General features: G+C 37.6%; 2 protein-coding genes across 2 annotated transcripts in view; both read left to right on the forward strand.

Annotated features, from left to right (window-relative positions):
• Positions 1 to 264: 264 nt before the first annotated feature.
• Positions 265 to 5,121, forward strand: LOC137919987 (uncharacterized). Its single transcript, XM_068763221.1, has 5 exons — positions 265 to 318; positions 926 to 1,063; positions 2,204 to 2,317; positions 3,092 to 3,196; positions 4,981 to 5,121. The coding sequence occupies exons 1-5, from the start codon at positions 286 to 288 to the stop codon at positions 5,080 to 5,082; spliced, it is 492 nt and encodes a 163-aa protein (XP_068619322.1). The 5' UTR covers positions 265 to 285; the 3' UTR covers positions 5,083 to 5,121.
• Positions 5,122 to 6,199: 1,078 nt separating this feature from the next.
• IntS1 (integrator complex subunit 1) overlaps positions 6,200 to 22,128 on the forward strand; it is a 38,287-nt gene continuing 22,358 nt past the window's right edge. Inside the window, exons 1-16 of the mRNA XM_068762878.1 lie at positions 6,200 to 6,433; positions 6,696 to 6,865; positions 7,348 to 7,617; positions 9,392 to 9,527; positions 10,073 to 10,166; positions 11,276 to 11,411; positions 11,780 to 11,985; positions 12,385 to 12,547; positions 13,720 to 13,866; positions 14,640 to 14,837; positions 15,765 to 15,911; positions 17,259 to 17,431; positions 18,578 to 18,730; positions 19,262 to 19,415; positions 20,093 to 20,298; positions 21,433 to 21,643. Of these exons, the coding sequence (XP_068618979.1) occupies positions 6,283 to 6,433; positions 6,696 to 6,865; positions 7,348 to 7,617; positions 9,392 to 9,527; positions 10,073 to 10,166; positions 11,276 to 11,411; positions 11,780 to 11,985; positions 12,385 to 12,547; positions 13,720 to 13,866; positions 14,640 to 14,837; positions 15,765 to 15,911; positions 17,259 to 17,431; positions 18,578 to 18,730; positions 19,262 to 19,415; positions 20,093 to 20,298; positions 21,433 to 21,643 (2,715 nt within the window). The 5' untranslated portion in view covers positions 6,200 to 6,282. The remainder of the gene's footprint in view (positions 6,434 to 6,695; positions 6,866 to 7,347; positions 7,618 to 9,391; positions 9,528 to 10,072; positions 10,167 to 11,275; positions 11,412 to 11,779; positions 11,986 to 12,384; positions 12,548 to 13,719; positions 13,867 to 14,639; positions 14,838 to 15,764; positions 15,912 to 17,258; positions 17,432 to 18,577; positions 18,731 to 19,261; positions 19,416 to 20,092; positions 20,299 to 21,432; positions 21,644 to 22,128) is intronic.

Below are 22,128 nucleotides of genomic sequence, written 5' to 3' on the forward strand. Positions count from 1 at the left end.
TTTTATATAACTAAGGTATTCCGAGTATTTATATCAGTGTTTTCCAACCTTTTCTGTGATTCTTTCTAATAATTCTTACATCATCCTGTGTAACATATATATTTATTATACTAAAACGAAAGAGTTAACCTCGTGTTGATTCTACTTTCGAATTGTCCACTTCAACTAACCCCACGGGCTCAATGTCGGGAAACATTGATCTAGATCTAGACTAAAATAATTAATAATATTAAATGTTTATCTTTAAACGTTTCACAGGATACAGAAGATAAATTTTCTAAACAGATGTCAGCTTTACTGGCGGAGAGAAAAGAAAAGGTTAGTATGGACATCAAAATACAAGACATTTGTGGTTTATAAGAAATAGAACGATGTATGTTTATTCAATCATCTGTTGATATTGTTCTATCGTCCATATACAGGGTTTTTGGTAGGGTTTAGCTCATTTGATGTTCCAGAAATCAACGGTTATACAAATAATAACGAAATGATAATATATTAAGAACAAAAATTCAAAATTCAGATTACTATACACCAATACCGCGCATTGCATCGTTTCATTTTGCGTCACTGCTCTCAATTAGTACTAATTTTCACTGTGCGTCGTTAGATTTTCAACGTTGCCTTGTTTCGGTCATCATTTTTTTAAAATTCATTTCATTTTAGAAGTTTTTTTCAAAAGTAATATTTTCATATCCCCGGAATATACCTTCGATCTTTACATGTATTGCTATAGAAAATCTTAATTCACTTTGCGTCGTTTTAATTTACGTATTGTTTTTTTGGAAAGTAACCACCATACAAAGTGTGGTATTGGCGTATATTAAAATCAATCATTGTTTACTAAACCTCGCATACTTTGTATATATCAACAGTTAGGTGACAACTAAATGTGGAAATTAAAATTTGATGAGTTTGGTGTTAGGAGTTGCTCCAGGAGAAGATAGACGGTATGCAGCAGACCATGGAGAACGTGCAGAGACAATTGGCTGGACCCATTCTTCAACCATCACGCGAGCCTGCAGAGCTGGATGACAATGCCGTCGTGCTCACGCCTTCCAAAGTACAACTACATTCATTCATAGTCTTAAGTCTCCATCAAAGATTGTTATAATAACCGGTGAACGAGCAATGGAGAGGGATATATACTGGATTAAATCTGTTACTGAAGTAGTTCAGCGGATTGGCAAGGTTGAAGTTGCAGTTGGCAGACTATAGCGCGCAGAACAGATGTCAGCTGGAGCCTTGAGATTCTGGAGTGGAGAAGACGGACCCGCAAGCGTAGCGTATGACGCTACCAACAGGTTCTTTCAGAAATCTAAAGGTTCGTCTTACGTCCTACAGCTGAAATGACGGTGATGATGATATAGAACACAAACACACATATATATATGTATATCTAACTTTTACGTCCTGTTCTATCCTTCACTTCTCTCCGGACCTAGTGGATATCTATTTTGCGCTTGTCTTCTGCAATTAAGAGAGAAATCCCGAGCACAACCATCTCCATGGCCTCACCATACTTTCTATATCCGTATTTCCAAACGTAGGGCCCACGCCGGAGGAGTGCAATTTGGTTATTAAGTATTATATATATATCTTCTGTTTTATGTCCCTGTTTTTGGGGCTTCTAGTTCAAGTAACCCGATAAGGTGGGACAGAGTTGTTATCGATAAAAATATTTATTGCATTTTTTTTTTATTTTCATACTCATTTTTTGTTCAACTCAATGGCTTTCATTCTTTTCTCTAATTTACTTCATAATATCAACCATCCTATTCCATACATCGCCTAATTCCCCTCGCCTTTCCGAGATTGCTACAATTTTAAATTTATTATTCTCATTACTTTTGTGGGTTTCTTCCTAGGGCAGATAAATCTTGAGGTAACAACAACACTAAGTCCCAAGTAGAAGTGTGTATATTTATTATATGTGTATATTCGAGGCGTCGCTGATGATGACTTAATGTAGCTCCTACAACTTCATGTTAGTTTTAATTGGATACGATTTAAGTAAGAAAATAGATTAATAGACTAGTAAATACTATAATGTGCATAAAAACATTTTTTGTTGGATATATTGAACGTTAATGTAAAAAAGGCATAGATATAAGTTATGAAAGAAAATATAAGTTTGATTGTTTTACAAGAGATAATAACTATCGTATTCAGTATTTACGATTTAGTTTTCTTTATAAAAAAGCGAGCACAGTCGCCAATAATCCAGAAGAAGCCGGAGTTCGCAGTGCCGCGGCCCTTGGAGAGCGCTCTCTACAATCTGTTTAGCGATAGCAGCACTGAAGACGAAGCAGTCGACGTAAGTCTTCCCTTCTTACCCCACCACTCTACTTCATCTCTTTTATCAAACATATTTAGGAGTAGATACGTTCTCTTTCCTAACTGCAAAAACCATTCAAATTGTCACTAACTTCTGTATAGTTGAACCCCCCCCCCCACCTCTTCCACCACAGTCGACGGTGATCGGCCAAGTGTCGGTTCGTCGTCATCATCACATGTGCCTATAGATGTCCACTGCAAGTCATAGGCCCTTGATCAAGTCCTCGGTACAACTAGTGGAGGCGTTCATGCCTTCGCCGTTATAGTCCTCAACATATATTTAAAAACCCTTTATACTATAGATTTTTTATTAGTATTACTCGATGAACATACAGAGTGATTCTTTATAGGTTTAAAAGCTTTAAAGGGATGAACAATATAACTCATTTGTCAGCAAAAGCCTTTTTAGGTTTAAAAGTTTAAAGAGGTCACTTTAAAATATGTTACATTATTTTTTTTTTCTATTGGAATGCAACTGACGTATAGTCTGCAGGGACAAATAGTACACAATAATCGATTTTAATATTTAACAGTCCGAATTTTAAAATCGATTTTTCTTACTATATTATCATTACGTCATTTATTATTAACTAAATTGATAATTTTTGGATAAACTATACCACATATTAATTGACAGCAAATGAACTACATAGATATTCCTTTAAAGCTTTGATACCAGCATTTTGTTTTATTTCAATATGTTTTCAAAGTTCATAATTGATATTAGAAATATTTATTTTGATTGAACGAATAGCCATCCATAGTGGAGCGTCGTTTCGCAGCGCTCGCACGCGGCGAGAAACTCCAGCCTTTACCTCTGAGCGCGTTCAAACGTCGCCCCAGCCAGCCGCACAAAAACGTGAGTTGCTAACATATTGTTACGTACTGTGGGTTCTGACTCGAAATGAAACACCACCGGTTCACAAGGGAGTCATTTATTCATAAATCAGTTGGTCACCCTACTTCAACACAAAGTATACTTTCGCTTAGTTCAAACTTCGCTTCCAAATCGCTCAAGAAATCACTGTTCAAATAACTTATCAGGTGGTCACCCTACTTCAACACAAAATATACTTTCGCTTAGTTCAAACTTCGCTTCCAAATCGCTTGCAAACGTCGATCGAATAGTTTTACGGACACTGTCTGGTTTAATTTTATGTTATTCCAATCAAAACTCAAAATATCTTTATTCAACTAGACATTTATTAAACTATATTGTATCGTCAATTATTTTAATATTGTTACGTACTGTGAGTTCTGACTCGAAATGAAACCCCACTGGTTCACAAGGAGTCTTTTATTCACAAGTCAGTTGGTCACCCTACTTCAACACAAAGTATACTTTCGCTTAGTTCAATCTTCGCTTCCAAATCGCACAAGAAATCGCTGTCCAAATAACTTGTCGGATGGTCACCCTACTTCAACACAAAGTATGCTTTCGCTTAGTCCAAACTACACTTCCAAATCTTAAGAAATCACTGTCCAAATAATTTGCCAAATAGGTGACTATTTGGCAAATTATTTGTATCACTGATCGTAGATCTTAATCTTATAACTCGAACAACAATACTGAACTGTTGATATTGAGATTGACACCTATTTATACTACGGATATAGTTCTAGTAAATTCGAGATGGTGCTCGGTTAGAATTTCCGAGAACCGCAAACAAATTTTTTTAAATAACTTCAAGGTCACTCGTGTTCACGGTATTTCTTGATCCTAGGGTTTAGTGTTTATTGTTTAGAGGGTTCTGTAACTCGTGCTTTGTAATAATATGAACAAACTCAACTCGTCCGCACAAGTCTCTGAATCTGTTTTAAAACGCGCCACCGGCGACTCTAACCGACCCTCTCCCAGCTCCGATATCTATTCAGCTAAAATGTCATCAGAGGATCACGCCTTCCTCCAAAAACCGAGTAGATAACAATTAGGCAATATAATACGTCAGGCGAGACGCATCTGACGTAGATATTTTTATAGTTTATTAGCTCGCGGATTTCGGATCCGCGAGCCCTGGGTCAACAGCGTCCAGCACCAATCGAATGGCTATATATGAACAGACATGAGCTAACCCAGATGTTCCCAAATTCAACGTCCACGGGTGACCGACCACGGGGTTCCACGTTAGCTTGAAAAAAAAAACTAAATTTGTCTTTATGTAGGCATATTACTTGTAAAAACTTCTTCTTTTCAACCGATTGACAAATATCATCAAAAAATTCCATATTCAATATGCGTCGAATTTAAAATTAAATCTTATCTTCACATTTTATGTCTAGTTTTGAGAATATGGTATAAATGTAGCAACAGGAGGTCTGCCAGAAGCAGTTAACTTTTGGAAGTGATCTATGTAAAAAAGTCTAATTACTTTTGAACTAGACGATCAACATATATAGACTAACATATTTTTGGAGACTGTCTCTTAGAGTTAAAAGTTTTATTTGCCGAAACCCTGTATTTATACAAAATCTTATCCTAACTATTGTACATTTAAACAACCAATCACAAGCCCTACTTTACAACCAATCACACGTCGTCTGTGTGAGAGCGACGGAAGATGTGTGCGACAGAGAAAGGTATACATAAATGTAAGTAAAGTGTATAAGTACATTTAAATTAATATTTTTTGTTTTCTTTTTTAGTCACCAAGATTTTCGAAACAAGCAAGGAATATCGTAAAGGATACAGAACCGAAGTTTTTCAAAACTAAGCGCCAAGATTCTAAAATAAAGAATATTAAGTAATTTTAGTTCAACTGTTCAAAGATTTTATTTTTGTTTTGTTTTTCCTTCATGTGATTTTTAATTAATGAAGAATCTATAGATTGTTATAAGAAAATATTAATTTCGTTGGTTATTAGAAACAAGTTAGTTTCGTAATGAATTCATTAATTTTGTGTTTGAAAAATAAATACGTTCGTTTTCTTTTTTATTTGCGTTTTTTTTATTTACGCGTATAATTATAACTTTTAATTGAGAAGACTGCTTAATATAATGACTAAGAAAAAATGCAGCTTCGATTTATAAAACGCTTATTAGTCTATTTATTCTTCTCTAGAAAATACACAGGTTATTTCTAAACGGAAACACTACAAGGTATTACGTAGCGTACTATTGTTTCATTGGGCGCAAAACTTCACAATAAAACAGACAGGTTAAAGACTTACTGATTGTATTATTCAAATTAACTCTTTCTTACCGCGATCCGTTCCGCCGAAGTGACGTTACTGAACCGGGCATGTGCTACGATGTGTGCAAATTACGTAGCGGTAGGCTGATGGTCGAATTTTCTCATTTGTGCTACACATTTAAAGATTACACTGGTATATTAATTAAAAATAGAAGTTAGGAATTTTTTTAGTAATTTATTTGGCTGTGATAAATCTTAAAATAGGGATCTAAACATAAGCCCACATTACAAGGTTCACGCCGGCTAACTCCGGCGCTGGTATACACGGCTCATCCAGTAGACGCCGGCCAACTCTGGCACTGTTAACAAAAGGGTTATTTAATAAAATTATAATATCAAAACATGATGGAGTTATTATTTTTTCAATAATTTAAATTGGAAAAAATTATTATTAACTAAACCGACCTTTTACCACATTCTTTGAATATTGGAGATATTTTAATATTTACTTATATTATATTTTATACTTTAATACACAAAAATAAGATCCAAATAATAAAATCGATATTTCTAACAATAGAATATAAAAATTGATTTTCCATTCATCTCTATTAGCCTATGTTCATTTATATCACTGTCAAATGTCACTTTGACATAAAGTGTCCTATGTTTGTTGTGAGTCGGTGGTATATGGTATATAAATTGATTTTAATAAAATCATAAAGACAAGGGTTATCTCCAGTATTTGCTATAGGACAGTGGAATGGTAATGATATAACTGTATCAATCATAAAAGTTGGTTGCTTGCCATAAAAATGGAAAGAGGTAAAATGTCTTCCGCCGGCCGTGGCGCCAAGAGTAAGGCCCCCCAGCACCCACAGGACATCTTTGCTCTTGGCAGCAAGTCTACGGTGGTCGTGTCAAGAGATTCTGAAAAGAGAAATATTCATAAACCATCTACAAGTGGTTAGTTTATTGTTTATCACATCCATTTTCTTATTGACTCTTTAAACCCTATATTCAATGTTAGTAATTTGTTATTGTTATATTATAATGTTAAACTCTAACCAAAAAAAAATATTGCTATCATCACAAGAGATATATACACTGATATAGAGTTGCATATATTGGTCACCAAACTAAATAACCTATATTGTATATGTTATTTACACAGTGAGTTATTTCATACATTGGATATTTTACTAAAATTTTAAATGAATTAATTTAGGAGTAGAACGTAAGCGCGACAGCTCAGGATTTGGCAGTCAACCTCCAAGCAAGAGGTCCAGGATTGGTTCACCTGCGGAAACTGTTGGAGGAACATCCTTAGATGTGGAGCCTGTCGACTTAGTGCCCAACGTTCTCCAAGCTCTGGACACTCATAATTCTGATAAACTGGTAGGTGTTTTTAATATTTACTAAACATGACTAATTATTTCAACTGAATTGCGTTAAGACTTGTCACAGCAATTTATTTTCCACAAGCAAGTATATAAGCATAGTACATATTTTGCATCACAGTGGGATTTAATTTAGCTAACTATTTTAAAAACACTGAATATATTCAAGCTAACACTCTTAATCCCTTGTGGTTGGAAGGCGCATCTCCGACGACACCATCATTTAGGCTGCATTTGGGTTGGAGCATGTGTGGCGATATTGGTGTCTGTTATATTATGTTAGCTCCAAGCAATAAGGATGCCTTACTGGTACTTGAAAACATTCATATAGATGGTGTAAAAAATTATCTCCTTATTCTTTAAAGTTTATGTATCTCCAATCATCTCCATACAGATATTTAAATTGTATTTAAAGGTCTAATTATAATCAGCTTGACAAAATTTTGCACAGAATTACAATGTCTCTTTATTTTCTTGCAGTTGGGTCTCCTAACAGGTTCAATCCGCCTTCTGAAGTCACAACGCTCAAAGCCAGACATAATTCTCTGTATGAGCATGTTGTACTTAACCAAAATAAGACCTAACATGTTTGCGCATGAGACTGTGACTCAAAGTCTTTGTACGCTGCTGAAGAGAGAGCAAGGTGCTGCTTTCAAAAGCAAGGGCAATCCACTAGTCTTTGTGTTAGCCTGCAACATGCTGTATGCTGGACATAAAGACAGCGCTAACTGGCCAGATACATTCATCAAGGTATGTTTATTATTATTAATAATATTTTATGTCAACGAGTACCCCGCAAATTTGTCTATGTGACTACAGCTTAAATTTAATTTAAATAGCACTATGATGGGCTTTGATATTGGATAACAATACAAATTCTGTTTTTAGCACTTCACAGGCAACAGTTATACAATTTCCGGCTTCTCAAATAGACAATCCAAATCATGAGTTATAAACTTTTATTACATTGCTAAAGTGAACACATTAAAATGATTAGTACTGTAACTATTTAATTGTAATTAATCCTGTTTAAATATAAATGTTTCTCTCTCTAGTAAAAAATATTGCATGTCATTCCTGACAGTAATTTTTTTTAAATAAACTGGGATCTACTATATATATATATAAATAAAATAATAAAATTTTATTACTAAATAATTAACTTGACTATGAAGAATTAAATTATCACATACATAGCTATTGGCAATAATGGGGGTACTTCATTGAGGCACGGTTGCTAACAATTGTATATTGTAGTTGAGTTGTTAGTAGTTTTTGTAGTGTATTTGACTTTACAGTTAGCTTGAGTCAGTCTTTATAAATAAAATTAGTAACGCACATAGGCTCCTGAAAGGATCTCAACTTGGATCGATATATACTACTATTTTACTAGATTCGAAGGCTGCTGAGCTTCTAAATCGTTTTGGTGAAGATTCCTTGAGTGCCTAGGCTCAAAGGCCCCCACTAGGGGAGTAGCAGCATTTTGTGTGTGTATGAAACAATGGAATATGTTTACAAATATTTTGTATATATTTAAAGTTTATTAAAAATGTTACATAGTTAGTAGTATAAAACATGTTTTGATGATATATAATTGTAAAAGACTCCATGTTATAATATCATTTCAAAATTTGATTTTTAAGTGTTCTAGAACTGGTAGCATTTCATGATGTCAAAGCGCTTTATGAACTGTTTATTCTATACATTTAATGGAATCAGGCGTTACCTTGCGGAAGTCCATCCTAAGTAAGAAAAGGACCAATATTTAGCCACTTCCTGGGCGGAAGTGGCTAAATATTGGTCCTTTTCTTTATACGCGTCTTTTGTTTTATACGCGTTAGTTATATTTGCGATTTTATGTAATAGACGAGTGCCCCGACCGAGTCCCCCGACAAACCTGCAATAATTGAGAGAAGGAGACATTGACCTGCTCATTAAATACGGTTGTGCGGAAGTGGCTAAATATTGGTCCTTTTCGTACTTGTTTATTCTATCTTTTACCTAGATGATTAGACCTTATTAGTGTGTTAGCATAAACACATAAAACGCATACAGAAAGACTTTTTTTAACTATATCATCATTACATTTTTTATTATTTTCGAAACCATTGATTTTAGAACAGATTGTAAAATATATTTATTGACAGTAAATGATCTATACATTCACTGTTTAAAACTATTACACCAATTACCAATCACTGTATACAGCTGTCAAACTGTTCCAAAACATGTGTGTGGTGTTATTTACATTTGTAATGTAGATCAATGATTTATTTTTTAACATTTTCGTAGGCCATAAACAAATATAGAAAAAAATAAAATAAAAGAAACACTATATATATATATATATATATTGTTGGATATGTGTGTGTGTGTGAAAATAAGTAAAAATTTTTAACTGGGAAAGGTACTACATAAGTATGAATAATTAAGAGATGCTACACAATATCCTATTTTATAGGTGAAGGAAGTGCTCTTTTACCTTTTTTTTTAATGATAATACCAATGATTTATCTTCTTTCAGGTTTATATAGAAGATGCACTGAATGAGCGCTGGTGGGTGGATTGCTCCTGGTGCAAGTGCCTAGTCGAGAACATAGTCACTGCTTTCAGCACTAAGCTGCCACCGTCACACCTGATACCCTCTGATAACACTCTGGGTAATTTATTTATAAAATTATAATAATAAAAAACTTTTTAAATGTATCATCCGTTATTTTAGCTGTAAGAACTGGACATAGGTTTCATCTTAAGATTTCAAGTAAGACTTTATTCAGACAGCCTTAATAAGTCTCGTCTGTCTGTTGTCTTGTAAATATTAGGGGGACCAGAGAGTAATGTAGCTTGCTTTTTGCCATCCAGTATACAACGTCTTTTAAGTACATAATGATCTACCAAATGACAATCAAATATCGACATGCACAGAAACAACGTATATATATATATATATATATATATATATATCTTACGCACCCCTTTATAATGTTTATATTAAAGCGTAGAAATTTAATTCGTTTCTTGTTAATTCTCGAATTGCCCTCTTGAAAATCAAATTGCCTAACTGTGGGGCATGTGTCTCATGTAAGAAACACTGAATTGGACACTTTGACCTAAACTAAATAAAAGTGTGTGAGACACGGGTAAATACTAGGAGAGAGAAGTTGATGAATGTGCCAAGTTGTTTTTTATAATTTTAATTGCATAGGTACAATGTCACCGTCAGGGTCCGGATCACCACTGATGGGCAGCACAGATGATGATAATGACAACACCGAGCTGGAGTACTCTGTATTTCCAAGGTATGTCAAACTATAATTTCATTAAAAGGTAAAGCTTATATTCGTGGAACTTATAACTAAACTTTTATCGATTGACAGCTTAATTTTTTTTTATTTTTGACTTTACTCTGCTTCGCTTTTTTATAGTTGTGGAGAAGAAGTATGAAGAAACTCCACCAACATCATCTTGTAATAAAGTTTAACCCAGATTTATACATATACACTTTAGCAGATATAGCTTATATATATATGTATAATTTCTTATAAACTGTTATGCATACGTGTCAAATAATATAAATTAATCTTGACAATCCTGCTCATGTTCTATCTTTAAATTCAAACTTCTATTCAGCCAGTATCATATATCTAGATATGTAAACTTCAAGACAGCCCGAGTTTTTGTAAATATTCTAATTACATTCAAAGGAAATGTAAACATTTTAAAACCTTGGCAGTGATGTCGCATGATTATTTTGATTTCATTTAGACTATATCTGATAAAGTGTATATGCATAAATCTGTGTTAAACTTTATTAAAAGTTGTGTTGTTGTGGAGTTTCTTTCTGTTTCTTCTCCACCACTATAATATCTCGCAAAGTAGAGTAGAGAAAAAGTAAATAGATAATAAGTTTACAATCAATAAGAGTTATTTTAAAAGTTTCTATGTTGAATAAAGGTATTTTATTTTTAATCTAGTGTGAGAGCGGGTGCGCTATAAGTGCGAGTGAGACAGCAATTGTCAATCAATCTATTTTAACAACCCTCACTCCTATATTGTGTTAGTCAAAGAGTAATTTCATCATCGGCCATGCAGTGAAGAACCAATAACACGTTCCGTGCCGCGGCAGTTTTTGTAGATTTTTCGTTCAGACTGCGTGGGGCGTGTACGACCCACACTTTAAAAATTAAAAGTCGAAAAGCTATAACTAGTGGGAAAAAGTAATAAATTTTTATATATATTATGTACGTGCATACGTGATGTGTAGTTATCTATATTCGAGACTACAATTCATTTGTTTAAGGATCCTTTGTTTTTCAATGAGAACTGCAAATGACCTGAACGGAAAGTGCAGCGGGGGTCGTGTACGTTCCACGTGGCATGGAATCTGACATATTTTGTTTATGTACAGGTATACGACCAGCTATGAAACGGTGGAGGCTTTAGTGCTAGAAGCGATCAAAGATCAGATACAACGACGAACAGCACCGGACACGATTGGAAAAGGTTTTCTGAAGCTGCTCTCAGCTACTTGTGGCTTCCCAGAGGTAATTGATTCAGATAATAAATCACATATACAAACCTCAATATAAGTCATGGTTGCACAGACTTATTAAGACGAGGGGCCACTCGGGCAAATCATGAACTGATGGCGGGCCGGCCGCCAGAAGTATAGGTAATTAATTTTTTTGGTTTTATTCTGGAATAAAATTCAATATTTTTCGAATGTACGAGAGTTTTATTTTTGCTGTCGGCGGGCCACCAGTATTCGACCAGCGGGCCGCGGTCTGTGCATCCATGTTCTCAATGAAGGGAATCTTGGAAGATGATTACGCTTCTATGGAAAATGCATGGGGAGACATATGTCTTGCGGTGGGGGTGTAACTTCTAATGATGTGTGTGTGTGACGTCACAGATCCGGATGATAGCGGCGTCACGTCTGGAGGCGTGGCTACACTCGGGCAAGCTGTGGCGCGCTGCGCAGGAGCTGCTAGCGCACGTGTGTGCCAACGCCGCGGCCGCGGGGCCAAGCGCCGCGCGCGACCACGAGGTGCTGGCCCAGCTCGCGCGCATGCGTCTCAAGACTAAGCCCCTTCAGGCCGCCTACCAGTCCTGCCTCAGGTCACTCATTAAACTGTTACTTTAAATTGATATTTCTGGGGACTCAAGACATGCTTATGTAACTTAAGTTTTCTTTCAAAGAACCGTTTCGTTTTAACAGATCCGCATAAATTTCACCAGTCGCTAACCCGCTTGTAAGCGTTTATTGTAGGAAATATGTATGTCATGTCACGCAAAATACTTATGAAAGAGAATGAAAGAAAATATGAAGAATGGACGAAGAGTAGAAAAGAAACACAAACTGAAAAAATATTTGAAATTAAAAAGTCCTTGTCCTTATTACGGTAGGGGGTATGGATACCCTAAACATTTAGTTAACAGTTCTCAATTGACGGATAACATCACCGATTGATGAACAACTGAGCAATATTTGTTAATGTTTGTCTGTTCTGGTCGCAGAGAGATGGTGTCAGAGAGTCCAGCGTTGCTGCGAAGCGTCGTGACGCACACGATATACAACGAGCTGTCGAACGCACGCTCGCCGAACAACATGGCGGTGCTAGCCGCCCTGATACACGCGCAGCCGCAGCTGGTGCCCGCTGCGATAGCTGAAACCTATCAGGTACGAGAAGTCCAAAGATTTTGTCCAGGTTCTCTGGATCTAGATCGTAAATTTTAAAAATGGTCCAGTTGGGACCCCATGGTTTCGTAGGAGACTCGATGGGGGTCGAAGAAGTAAAATGTTGGCTTGACTGATTGATATCAGTGTTACTTGTTGCTTGATTAACATGTTAAAACTTGCATATTTCAAACTCAGTACAACGTGTTAAGACTTGCAAATATAAGCAAATTTTTTATCCAGTTTTGGTAATAAGGTAGAAATGTAGTAAAAGGAGGTCCAAAATCGGCAAAATTTTGAAAATGGTGTACGAGGAAAAAGTCTGAGGACCTATATTCTGGACCTTCGTAATGCTACACGTAACGCCATCTATAGATGTTGAAACAAAAATAAATATACATAATATCGCTATCTACGGCGCTAGTCGACACAATCAAGATTCAATGACGCTAAAGATCATCATCATTGCCGGCGTAGAATGATCATTGCTAGACAATTATATATCATCATCACTTTGGCCGTAAGACTACTATTGCTGGTCAATTATATCATCACTTCGTTCGTAGGACTTCCATTCCTGGACATAAGCCTTCTCTGTAGAACTTCAAAAGAACCTTTTTAAAGAGGCCTTCATCCAGTGTCTACACGACCTTAACAAGGTCCGTTCACCTTGTGAAAGCAGTTCCACGTTGAGCTTGCCAGTCCGCGGTCTTTTCTCTAGAACCTTAAGGTCTCAGCTGCCATTTGTTCTGCGTGATACGTGGCCTGATCACTGCTACTTCAACTTGGCAATCCACTGGACTATTTCGATTATTTTAGTTTGTTTACGAATCCACTCATTCCTGACTTGATCTCTTAGATATCAGGTGTATGTCTAGAATGGGCTTGTAGTGTGGCTGCCACAAATATGGTGAAGATATAAATGAGGAAAAATAATCAGAGTGGAGTCTTTTTTACCTGGCTTATACTGCTATTGATGTCTGAGAGGGTAGAACCTAGATCCGGTCCGACCACCAGGAAGTGGTGGAAGAAACTGCAGCAACGGTTCCATCTAGTAATAGAGACCAGTTGTGAAATGGCGGATTACAAGATCGGTTTTTTGTGAAAAAAAAAAAACATTTTTAGTCTAATTGAGAAGTATTCGGAGGGTAGTTTGATATTATTTTTTGTTCCAGGAGTTATTGTTCAGGTCGGACGACTACTTGCGACCGATGCGTGCTATGATGCGAGAATGCGTGCGCGCAGCCCGCTCGGAGACTCAAGCGCTGCTCCCGCTAGCTGCCGCGCTCGCAGCGCCCCCGCAACACGAGCCGCCGCAGGAGGTAATTACTAATTTTAAAAAAAATTAACTACAGGGTGATTATAGAAAGGTGGTGAGAATTTTAAGAGTTGATGTATAGTGATGTGAAATATGTAATATCAATTTTTTTTTAAATTTTTGTCATTTAATATACCACAGACATTTGCTTTCAGTGCCTTAGTCCATTACTATTAAAATTTTCTTTTTTTTACTCTTATTCTTGAATGTTAAATTTTTAAACTACATATTTAATAAATTAAATTTTTAATCATTTTAGACGATATCAAAATATAGATATTTTTTTCAATACCATACATGAATTGATGGTAATTTTTTTACACTTTTTTGTACTACATAGACAATAAATTAAAAAAAAAAACATATAGAAGTACAAGAGGCGGTCTTATCGCTCTAAGCGATCTCTACCAGACAACCTTTGGATGGGGTTCTCAACCCCATAAAGGAGTGGGTAGTTTAGGGTGTACATACATTACCATACACACATACATATAATTTACATATATACAAATATACATTAATTTGTCGCTTTTAAGTCGCCAGGCAAAAAAAAGAATCTATTTTAAGTTAATATAATTTTTTGGTTTAGGTGCTTTATTACTTTTTCGGATCACTCTGTATAATGTTCATGTACCTATAACTAGACAGAAAACCTTGAGAATCGCTGTTAAGTTTGAACACAAAAAAACATTTTATGGCATATATTTATATGTATATATATATATATATATATATATATATATATATGTGTGTATATTCTATATGTTCTGGTTGTAGATCCGCGAGCGAGCGTTCCAGTCGCTGGCGGATCTGTTCTGCTGCTGCTGCGTGGTGACGGCGGCGCACAGCAAGCACGCACCGGAGTACCGCGCCCAGCTGTGTGCTTTGCAGCAACACGCCCTTGGCTGGCTCCTGGATACAGCAGTGCCGGTCTACCGTCCCCAGCGCCACGACTACCAGCACGCCCTCAACAAGGTAACATCAATTTACTTTAAGACACAAATGTTAGGAACTATTTATTTTATATATCTACCGTCATAGTTGTCCCGTATCCTTTATTATGTAATTGTTCCCGCGGCTTTAAATGAGGAAACAAAATCACTGGCGTAACACTAAAATTGCTATTTAATGGAATCAGGCGTTACTTCGCGGAAGTCCATCCTAAGTAAGAAAAGGACCAATATTTAGCCACTTATTTATGTTACACCGATTAGTGCCAAACACAGAGCTCTGTGTTTGGCACTAATCGGTGTAACATAGCTCCTGAAGATGCCCCGTGGAGGGGTGAAACACGTGTTGAGTGATTTGGTGGTGGTGTGTGATTCGCATTGTTTGCCGCATACGCATTTATCAGCGGGCTGGCGGGCGGTGCATTTCATTGTACGACTACCACTGCATGTGCGGAAGTGGCTAAATATTGGTCCTTTTCTTACTAAAATTGCTAGCTTGAAGTGGCTTTGGGGCCGAATGGTTTTTTTTATATGGTCCCCGCTGTTGGGGACCTCTCGTTCCCCTATCTCGTGTGGGACAGGGAATTTTTATTTTCTAGTAATTTATTCATATTTTTTATTATTATCATTCTTCTCTTTCATGTATCATATTACTTGTCGTACTGTTTCTTTCGTTCTACAATTTTCCTAGTCTTTCTCTTTCATTCCATTAGCCAATACATCCATCCTCAACCATTACATTCTACGTTTCCTTACTATTTTATTTTGCAACATTACATTTATTGTTCAAGGCCGAATGGTTTTCAAGTGGCGACAACGACCACCGATGTTGTCAAGGTAGAAAAAGTTGTGGAGATTTTTGTGGGAGGCATTAATCTTGTAGTGGGCGTCTACCGTCTGTGATGAAGATGAAGCTAGTCGTGTGATAAGGCAATAGCAAGTTCGTTTGCAGATAATGTTCGTGGAACCGGCGGAAGCGTACAGCAAAGCGGACAACTGGCCACCGGAGTCGGAGCGCGCGCTCACGTACCGACTGTGCTGCGAGGCGCCCCTGCCGCAGAACACCCTCCTGAGACTCATATTCATAGGCCTGTCTAAGGTCAGTCGCAAAAAACTGCCTAAATGGCCATGGAAATCTTGATTGGTTTAATCTTAATAAATTTACTATTAATACCAATAGATGGCGCTACATGTAGCATTGTGAAAATGTAAAACCTTAGTTTCTAAATGTTCCTGTTGACCCCCAGGAATCCTCGGGGCTTGTGACAGGATTCTTCAGTGGCATGACTAGAAAAGGAGGTTCTATGAAAATTAATCTGCTTTTAATAGTGAAGAACTGAAATGTTGGCTTAATTTTAACTATAGATGTCAATAGTAAATATTTTAGAAAGTTCAGCGACTGTAATTAGTAAAAATTTGCATTTTAATGATTTGATTTTCATATTTTTTATCGATACTAGTATGGAGTCCACTTCTTTTCAGCTTATGGACGCTTACTACAAGGCATAAGTCTTGCCCAAAGAACGCTGCGATGATCAGTCTTGCGCTGCCTACATCTACAGACTTTTTTTAAAATAATTAATGGAATCAGGCGTTACCTTGCGAAAGTCTATCCTAAATAAGAAAAGGACCAATATTTAGCCACTTCCGAGAGTCATTCCTCTGTGTTTGGCACTAATCGGTGTAACATAACTCCTGAAGATGACCCGTGGAGGGGGGAAACACGTGTTGAGTAATTTGGCGGTGGCGGTTGTGTGATTCGCATTGTTTGCCGCCGCATACGCATTTATCAGCGGGCTGGCGGGCTGTGCACTTTGTTGCACGACTACCACTGCATGTGCGGAAGTGGCTAAATTTTGGTCTTTTTCTTACTTATCTAGGGACTGTCCGCGACCTTCACTATGTCGTCAGCCCCACTAGTGGGAGGCGTACCCACGCCGCGTCTACTGTAGTCCACTGGAAACAGCTAAATATTGAAACTGTTAAAATCGTCCGAGTCTACTTTGAAATAGCCTCCTTGATAAACGAATTGCCCCCCAGTGGGCGCGTCCCCACGTTAGGATACTGCTCTAGAAGCTCATATTCATAGGCCCGTTTAAAGTTAACCACTGAATTTTTTTAACTCACTCAAAGACTATTAAATCGTACGCTATAGAGGGACCACATATTCATAGGATGGTCTAAGTTCAATCTCTGGATTGATTACGTAGACATACTCTGTATAAACTGTTTACTTTCGTTAATATGCAGCGTATTTAAGTTCATACGCTGTAATGTCCCGTATTCATAGACCTGTCTAAAAATACCAATTTTTTTTACTATCTAGAAGCACATATTCATAGGCACATATAACGTCAATCGTTGGATTGATTATAACTAATAAATATTCTTCTATAAACTGTCTGTTATCGAGTGAACATTTCACGATGTAAATTTTTTCTTCAAGGACATTCCGGTATCACCTGCAGAGGTATTCGAGCTGGTGGAACAGCTGGTCCGTCGAGCTTGTGCTTTGCCTGCCGAGGACCTCCCCCTCCAGGTGGACAAGCTGGAGATCGTTGACTACATCTTCCAGCTGTGCCAGTTCCACCCGCCGGATAACATTACGTTGCCAGCAGGGTAAATATGTTATTTTAAAGAATAGGACGGATAAAGGAGTGGGGGCCTTTATTTATATATTAATTTCCTAAGAAATAAGAAAAGAAACGTGCCTAAGCACGACAATAATATATACGCAAGTATATACTTAAAGATTAAAGATATTTTTTTTAAATATATTTACCTGTGCATACATTAATAATATACGTGTACAACATCTATATATAATTTGGTATGCCATTAACAGTTTGACTGCCAACCGATAAGAGGCTCCGTTAGTTGGGGGCCGATCAAGTTTTTTTTTATGTTATCGTCTGCTTTTTGAAAAAATGTGAAAATAAGTACTTTTGTTCATTTTTTTTTAAATTATTTAAAAAAAATTCCCACGGCTTAGGGCGGGAAAGGCATCTGGGATAAAATTATCATCTGCGTGCCTTCCTCGCCTTGGGGATTAAGATAAAGTATCTAGAAATTTTAATTATTTATTATAAAATAAATATTCAATACCAACAATAGTGTACAACATAGAACTTGCAACACCGCCTTAATGCGAGAACGGCATTCAAACTGTTAAAACTACCACTAAACTCTCAAAAAATGTATGCTCTCACTCCAAAACCGAAGGCACACGTAGCGAAAGCAGCAGGGTCACCAGGATCGACCACAACCACTCTAACAAGAGCCCATGAATAAGATGAACTAACCAAAGTTATTAAACCATAATGCTAACTCAGAGAGAGAGAGAGAGAGAGAGAGAAATAGCACGAAATAATCTCTTATTGATGTGTGACAATAAGAGATCTAGGGGTTGCTTTATGTATCCTCAAAACTCACCTTAATACGATATTGAGGGGCATCATTGTTTTCCTTGGATCTTGGAATCCTTCATAAGTACTGAAGACTATCTTCGAAGTGTTTATAGTAGATAGAGAACTCATATAACTCTGTTCTACCATTGAAAGGTTACTAATAAGTTAAAGTAATTAAAGAAACATTCTTGAAGTTCTCTTTGTTAAATTGAATATGGCATTTAGACAATTTCAATGAAATTTTATGCTGACGTCATGCTTTTTAAAAACTCCTCAGAGGCACGAATGTATCCTCTCTAACTCAAAAGCTTTTACACCAATAACTAATCATCCTGTATAACAAAATTTGTTTTGATAGGTACAGTCCGCCGGCGTTGGTGATCACGTCGCTGTACTGGCGCGGTTGGATTCTTCTCACCATGTTGGCTGCCCACAATCCTCAGGGTTTCGCCGAGCGTGCAGCCGCCACCTACCCCACGCTGCGCGCGCTCATCGAGATGTGCATCACTGGGTGAGACACAAATATACACATCACACATTCATCACCATTATCATGCCAGCCGATTGACTTCCACTACAAGACATCGGTTTTCATTAAAGAAAGTCAGGAGGACCGGTCATGCGCTATCCTATACTGCTGTCAAATAAGATATGTTTAATGGAATCAGGCGTTACCTTGCGGAAGTCCGTCCTAAGTAAGAAAAAGACCAATATTTAGCCACTTCCGCACATGCAGTCGGGCAACAAAGTGCACCGCTCGCAGGAGTTATGTTATACAAATATAAATGTTATACTATTAAATATAGTTGTTATACAAATATAATAAATAAATAATTGACTTTATATTAGTAATTAGAAAAAGGTGTTAAAGATTTATTTGATAAAAAAATCTGATTTAAATAAATCACTCCGTAACAACAGTAAAAGCATTCATGTTTATATTACAAACCTTATAATTTGGTCTTGCAACGAGGACAAGAAATTTGGCGCTAGCTATACCCTGAAGTACTAAAGATACTTATGCTTGTTAAAATAACATCAGGAAACCGAGTATAGAATGGAGCACCAATTCAGCGGCGGAGGCTGAGCGTGCCGAGGCCGAGCGCGCAGCCATTCTCCAGCTCGAGACGCACTTGGCGACAGCTAGCAACGCCAAGTTGCCCATCACCGAACACAGCTCCCGGCTTCTCAGCCAGGTATGACAATACCAATACTGACATTTTTTAATTTATATAATAAAGAATCTCAATAGCCAAGACATACCCCCCTTATCTCCCCCCCCCCAAAGATGTACCACAATGGCCTTCGCATGTGGACTTGGTTCTTCTGTGGATCTCCTTAAGTCTGATTCCATCTCGCAGCAAAACTCCGAGCGTAGCCTTTTATGTAAAATCATTTATAATATTCTACTCAAACTTTTTCTTTTCAATAAACGTTTTCTATTTTTCTATCAATCTTCGTTTTGAAATATTGATATTTAGCCATTCAAAAAGGACTAAATCATAAAAATGTCATTAATCAGTACAAAATGTAATTTAACCACAATTATTAATAGTGTAGCACGACTATAATTCGACCGAAACCACTATACCGCTGTTTAGGTATGCGTTCGGCGAGATGGGGAGCGAGTATCAATCGCTTTGTTTTTCGATACCTTAAACCTCGTTACTGACTTAGTTCTGGGACTCTTACAGAGCCCCGATAGGAGCTGTTACATGATTGGATTTGTGGTCAAGTTCTTAAGACGTTTAGCCGGATCTTCGTGGAGTAACCAAGCTGCAAGGTCCTCCATGATTAGATGCTAAGGCTGGACCTTAATTTGATCGGTTGCTATATACGACAGAAGAGTAATAGAAGAACCCATTTATTTCAGCTATCAGTGCTGGATTCCCTGGGCCCGGCGCGTCGACCACCGACTGGTGTGACTGATGCCTTGACAGCTCTGAGCACCCAGCTCCGCTTGGGACGATTGCTGTGCCGGCAGCCGGCGCTGCTGCTGCAGCTGGTGGAGCGACACGGCACCAGGCGCGCCATGCCCTGGCTCCATCAGCTCTTGCGTCACGATCAGTTGGAACTCAGGTGACTATATTGCTTGTGGTGTGGAAAAAATGCAACTAGAGATATGAACCAGGATTCTCTCAGAGAAAGGTTTTGTAAAGATAAAATGTAGCAATTTGTATTTATAAAAATATTCATGAATATAAAAAATGGCGATGCACGTAAGTTATTACAAAAAAACATAAGCTTGTACATTTTTACTCACTGCAAGACATAGCTTCCCCTCACCCTTCACCCCCAAGACATTCACAATGATCGCTCTTACGCTGCTCGCATCCAGCGACTTTCCGCGTCGGAGATCCCCTAGTGGGGGGTGTACCGGCTCGTGGTCGCCCCTCGAAAACCTTTAAGCTCCAACTGCCATCAGTTGCAAGAGCGATTCTTCACTTCATACGTGCAATTTTTAGAGCTACGTCCGTGATCTTGATTCTTCAGTGAAACTCCGAACGTGACCCACACCATTGCTCTCCGGGTGACTTTGACCCTTGTCATATCCGGCTACACACATTGGTTAAAGATCTTCATCTTCAAATATTGCAATATTTTTGTCTAGGTTTCATAAAATTAAGTAAATGTCCTGTGAGTAATTGAAGATATTATAATACATACACGTGTAAATGTGTTTGAATTCCACAGAGGTCGCTTTCGACAAGTCATTTTAAAACTCTTTGAAAGAGGCCTATTTTCAGAAGTAAAGAGAGGTTCTATATGCTAATTGTGAATAAAAGACTGTTGTGTGAAATATATCTACGGGATCTATCCGATGCAAAAGCCTCCTAGCAGCATTAAAATCAACAGATAAGATTTAGTAAGAGAATTATAATTAGTTTTAGTTGAACTTTAATATCCAATGGATTCAGGCGTTACTTTGCGGAAGTCCATCCTAAGTAAGACGAGGATTAGTATATAGCTACTTCCGCTATGTAGCAGTGGTCGTGCAATAAAGTGTACAGCCCGCTGCGCATGCGGCAAACAATGCGAATTACACAACCACCGTTAAATCACTCAACACGTGTTTCACCCCTCCACGGGGCATCCTCAGGAGTAATGTTACACTGATTAATCAGTTAGGTCACTCAGTGTTTGGCACTAATGGGTGTAACAGTAGCTATATATTTGTCCTTTTCTTACTTGAACTTTGGTTTCCGTTTGCAGCGTACTGCCGGTTCAGTGCCTGTGCGAGTTCTTGTCTGCGGGCGGTGCTGTCGGCGCGGGGGGTTCGGGGGGCGAGGCGGGTAAGGCGGGAGAGCTATGCGCGCACCTGCGCCGCACGCTCAGCAACGAGGAGGGCGCTCGAGCTGTACTGCACTACTACATGCAACGGCTTGCGCATGCGCACAAGCACACGCGCGCCGCAGCCAATCGGGTACTTCACGCACACATTCACTCCACCTTTAAAGCTTTTACATCGACTTATAATCATTCCTGTATAAATGCACACATACAAAATACTAATCCATCAATCGGAGAGACATTTATATATGGCCAAAAAAAATTAATACATTTTTTTATTAGTACTCTAGAGTAATAACAAAAAAATATGATACTAGTATCCACAGGGTTGGCAGTCAAATCAATCAATAGCATAAGGAGATCAGTACTAGATATTATATTTAGTTATACAGGATGATTGGTTAAATGTGTAAAAGTTTGAATGTATAACTTATTTGTCAATTTAATGCCTTTACACCATTTTTATTGACTGAAGGCAACTATTTGACTTCTGTCACTTAATGTTAAGTGATGTCGAGGTATACGACGGTACATGCTTGGATAAAAGATACCTAGTCACTCTTGACTTGAAGACTCCCAAGTTATAGCTAGCTGGAAACAACAGGTTGTTCCATACCT

Source organism: Battus philenor, unplaced genomic scaffold (assembly GCF_028537555.1).
Source record: "Battus philenor isolate CCGP_79_NKW_IND1 unplaced genomic scaffold, ilBatPhil1.0.hap1 SCAF_17, whole genome shotgun sequence".
NCBI classification, from domain to species: domain Eukaryota; kingdom Metazoa; phylum Arthropoda; class Insecta; order Lepidoptera; family Papilionidae; genus Battus; species Battus philenor.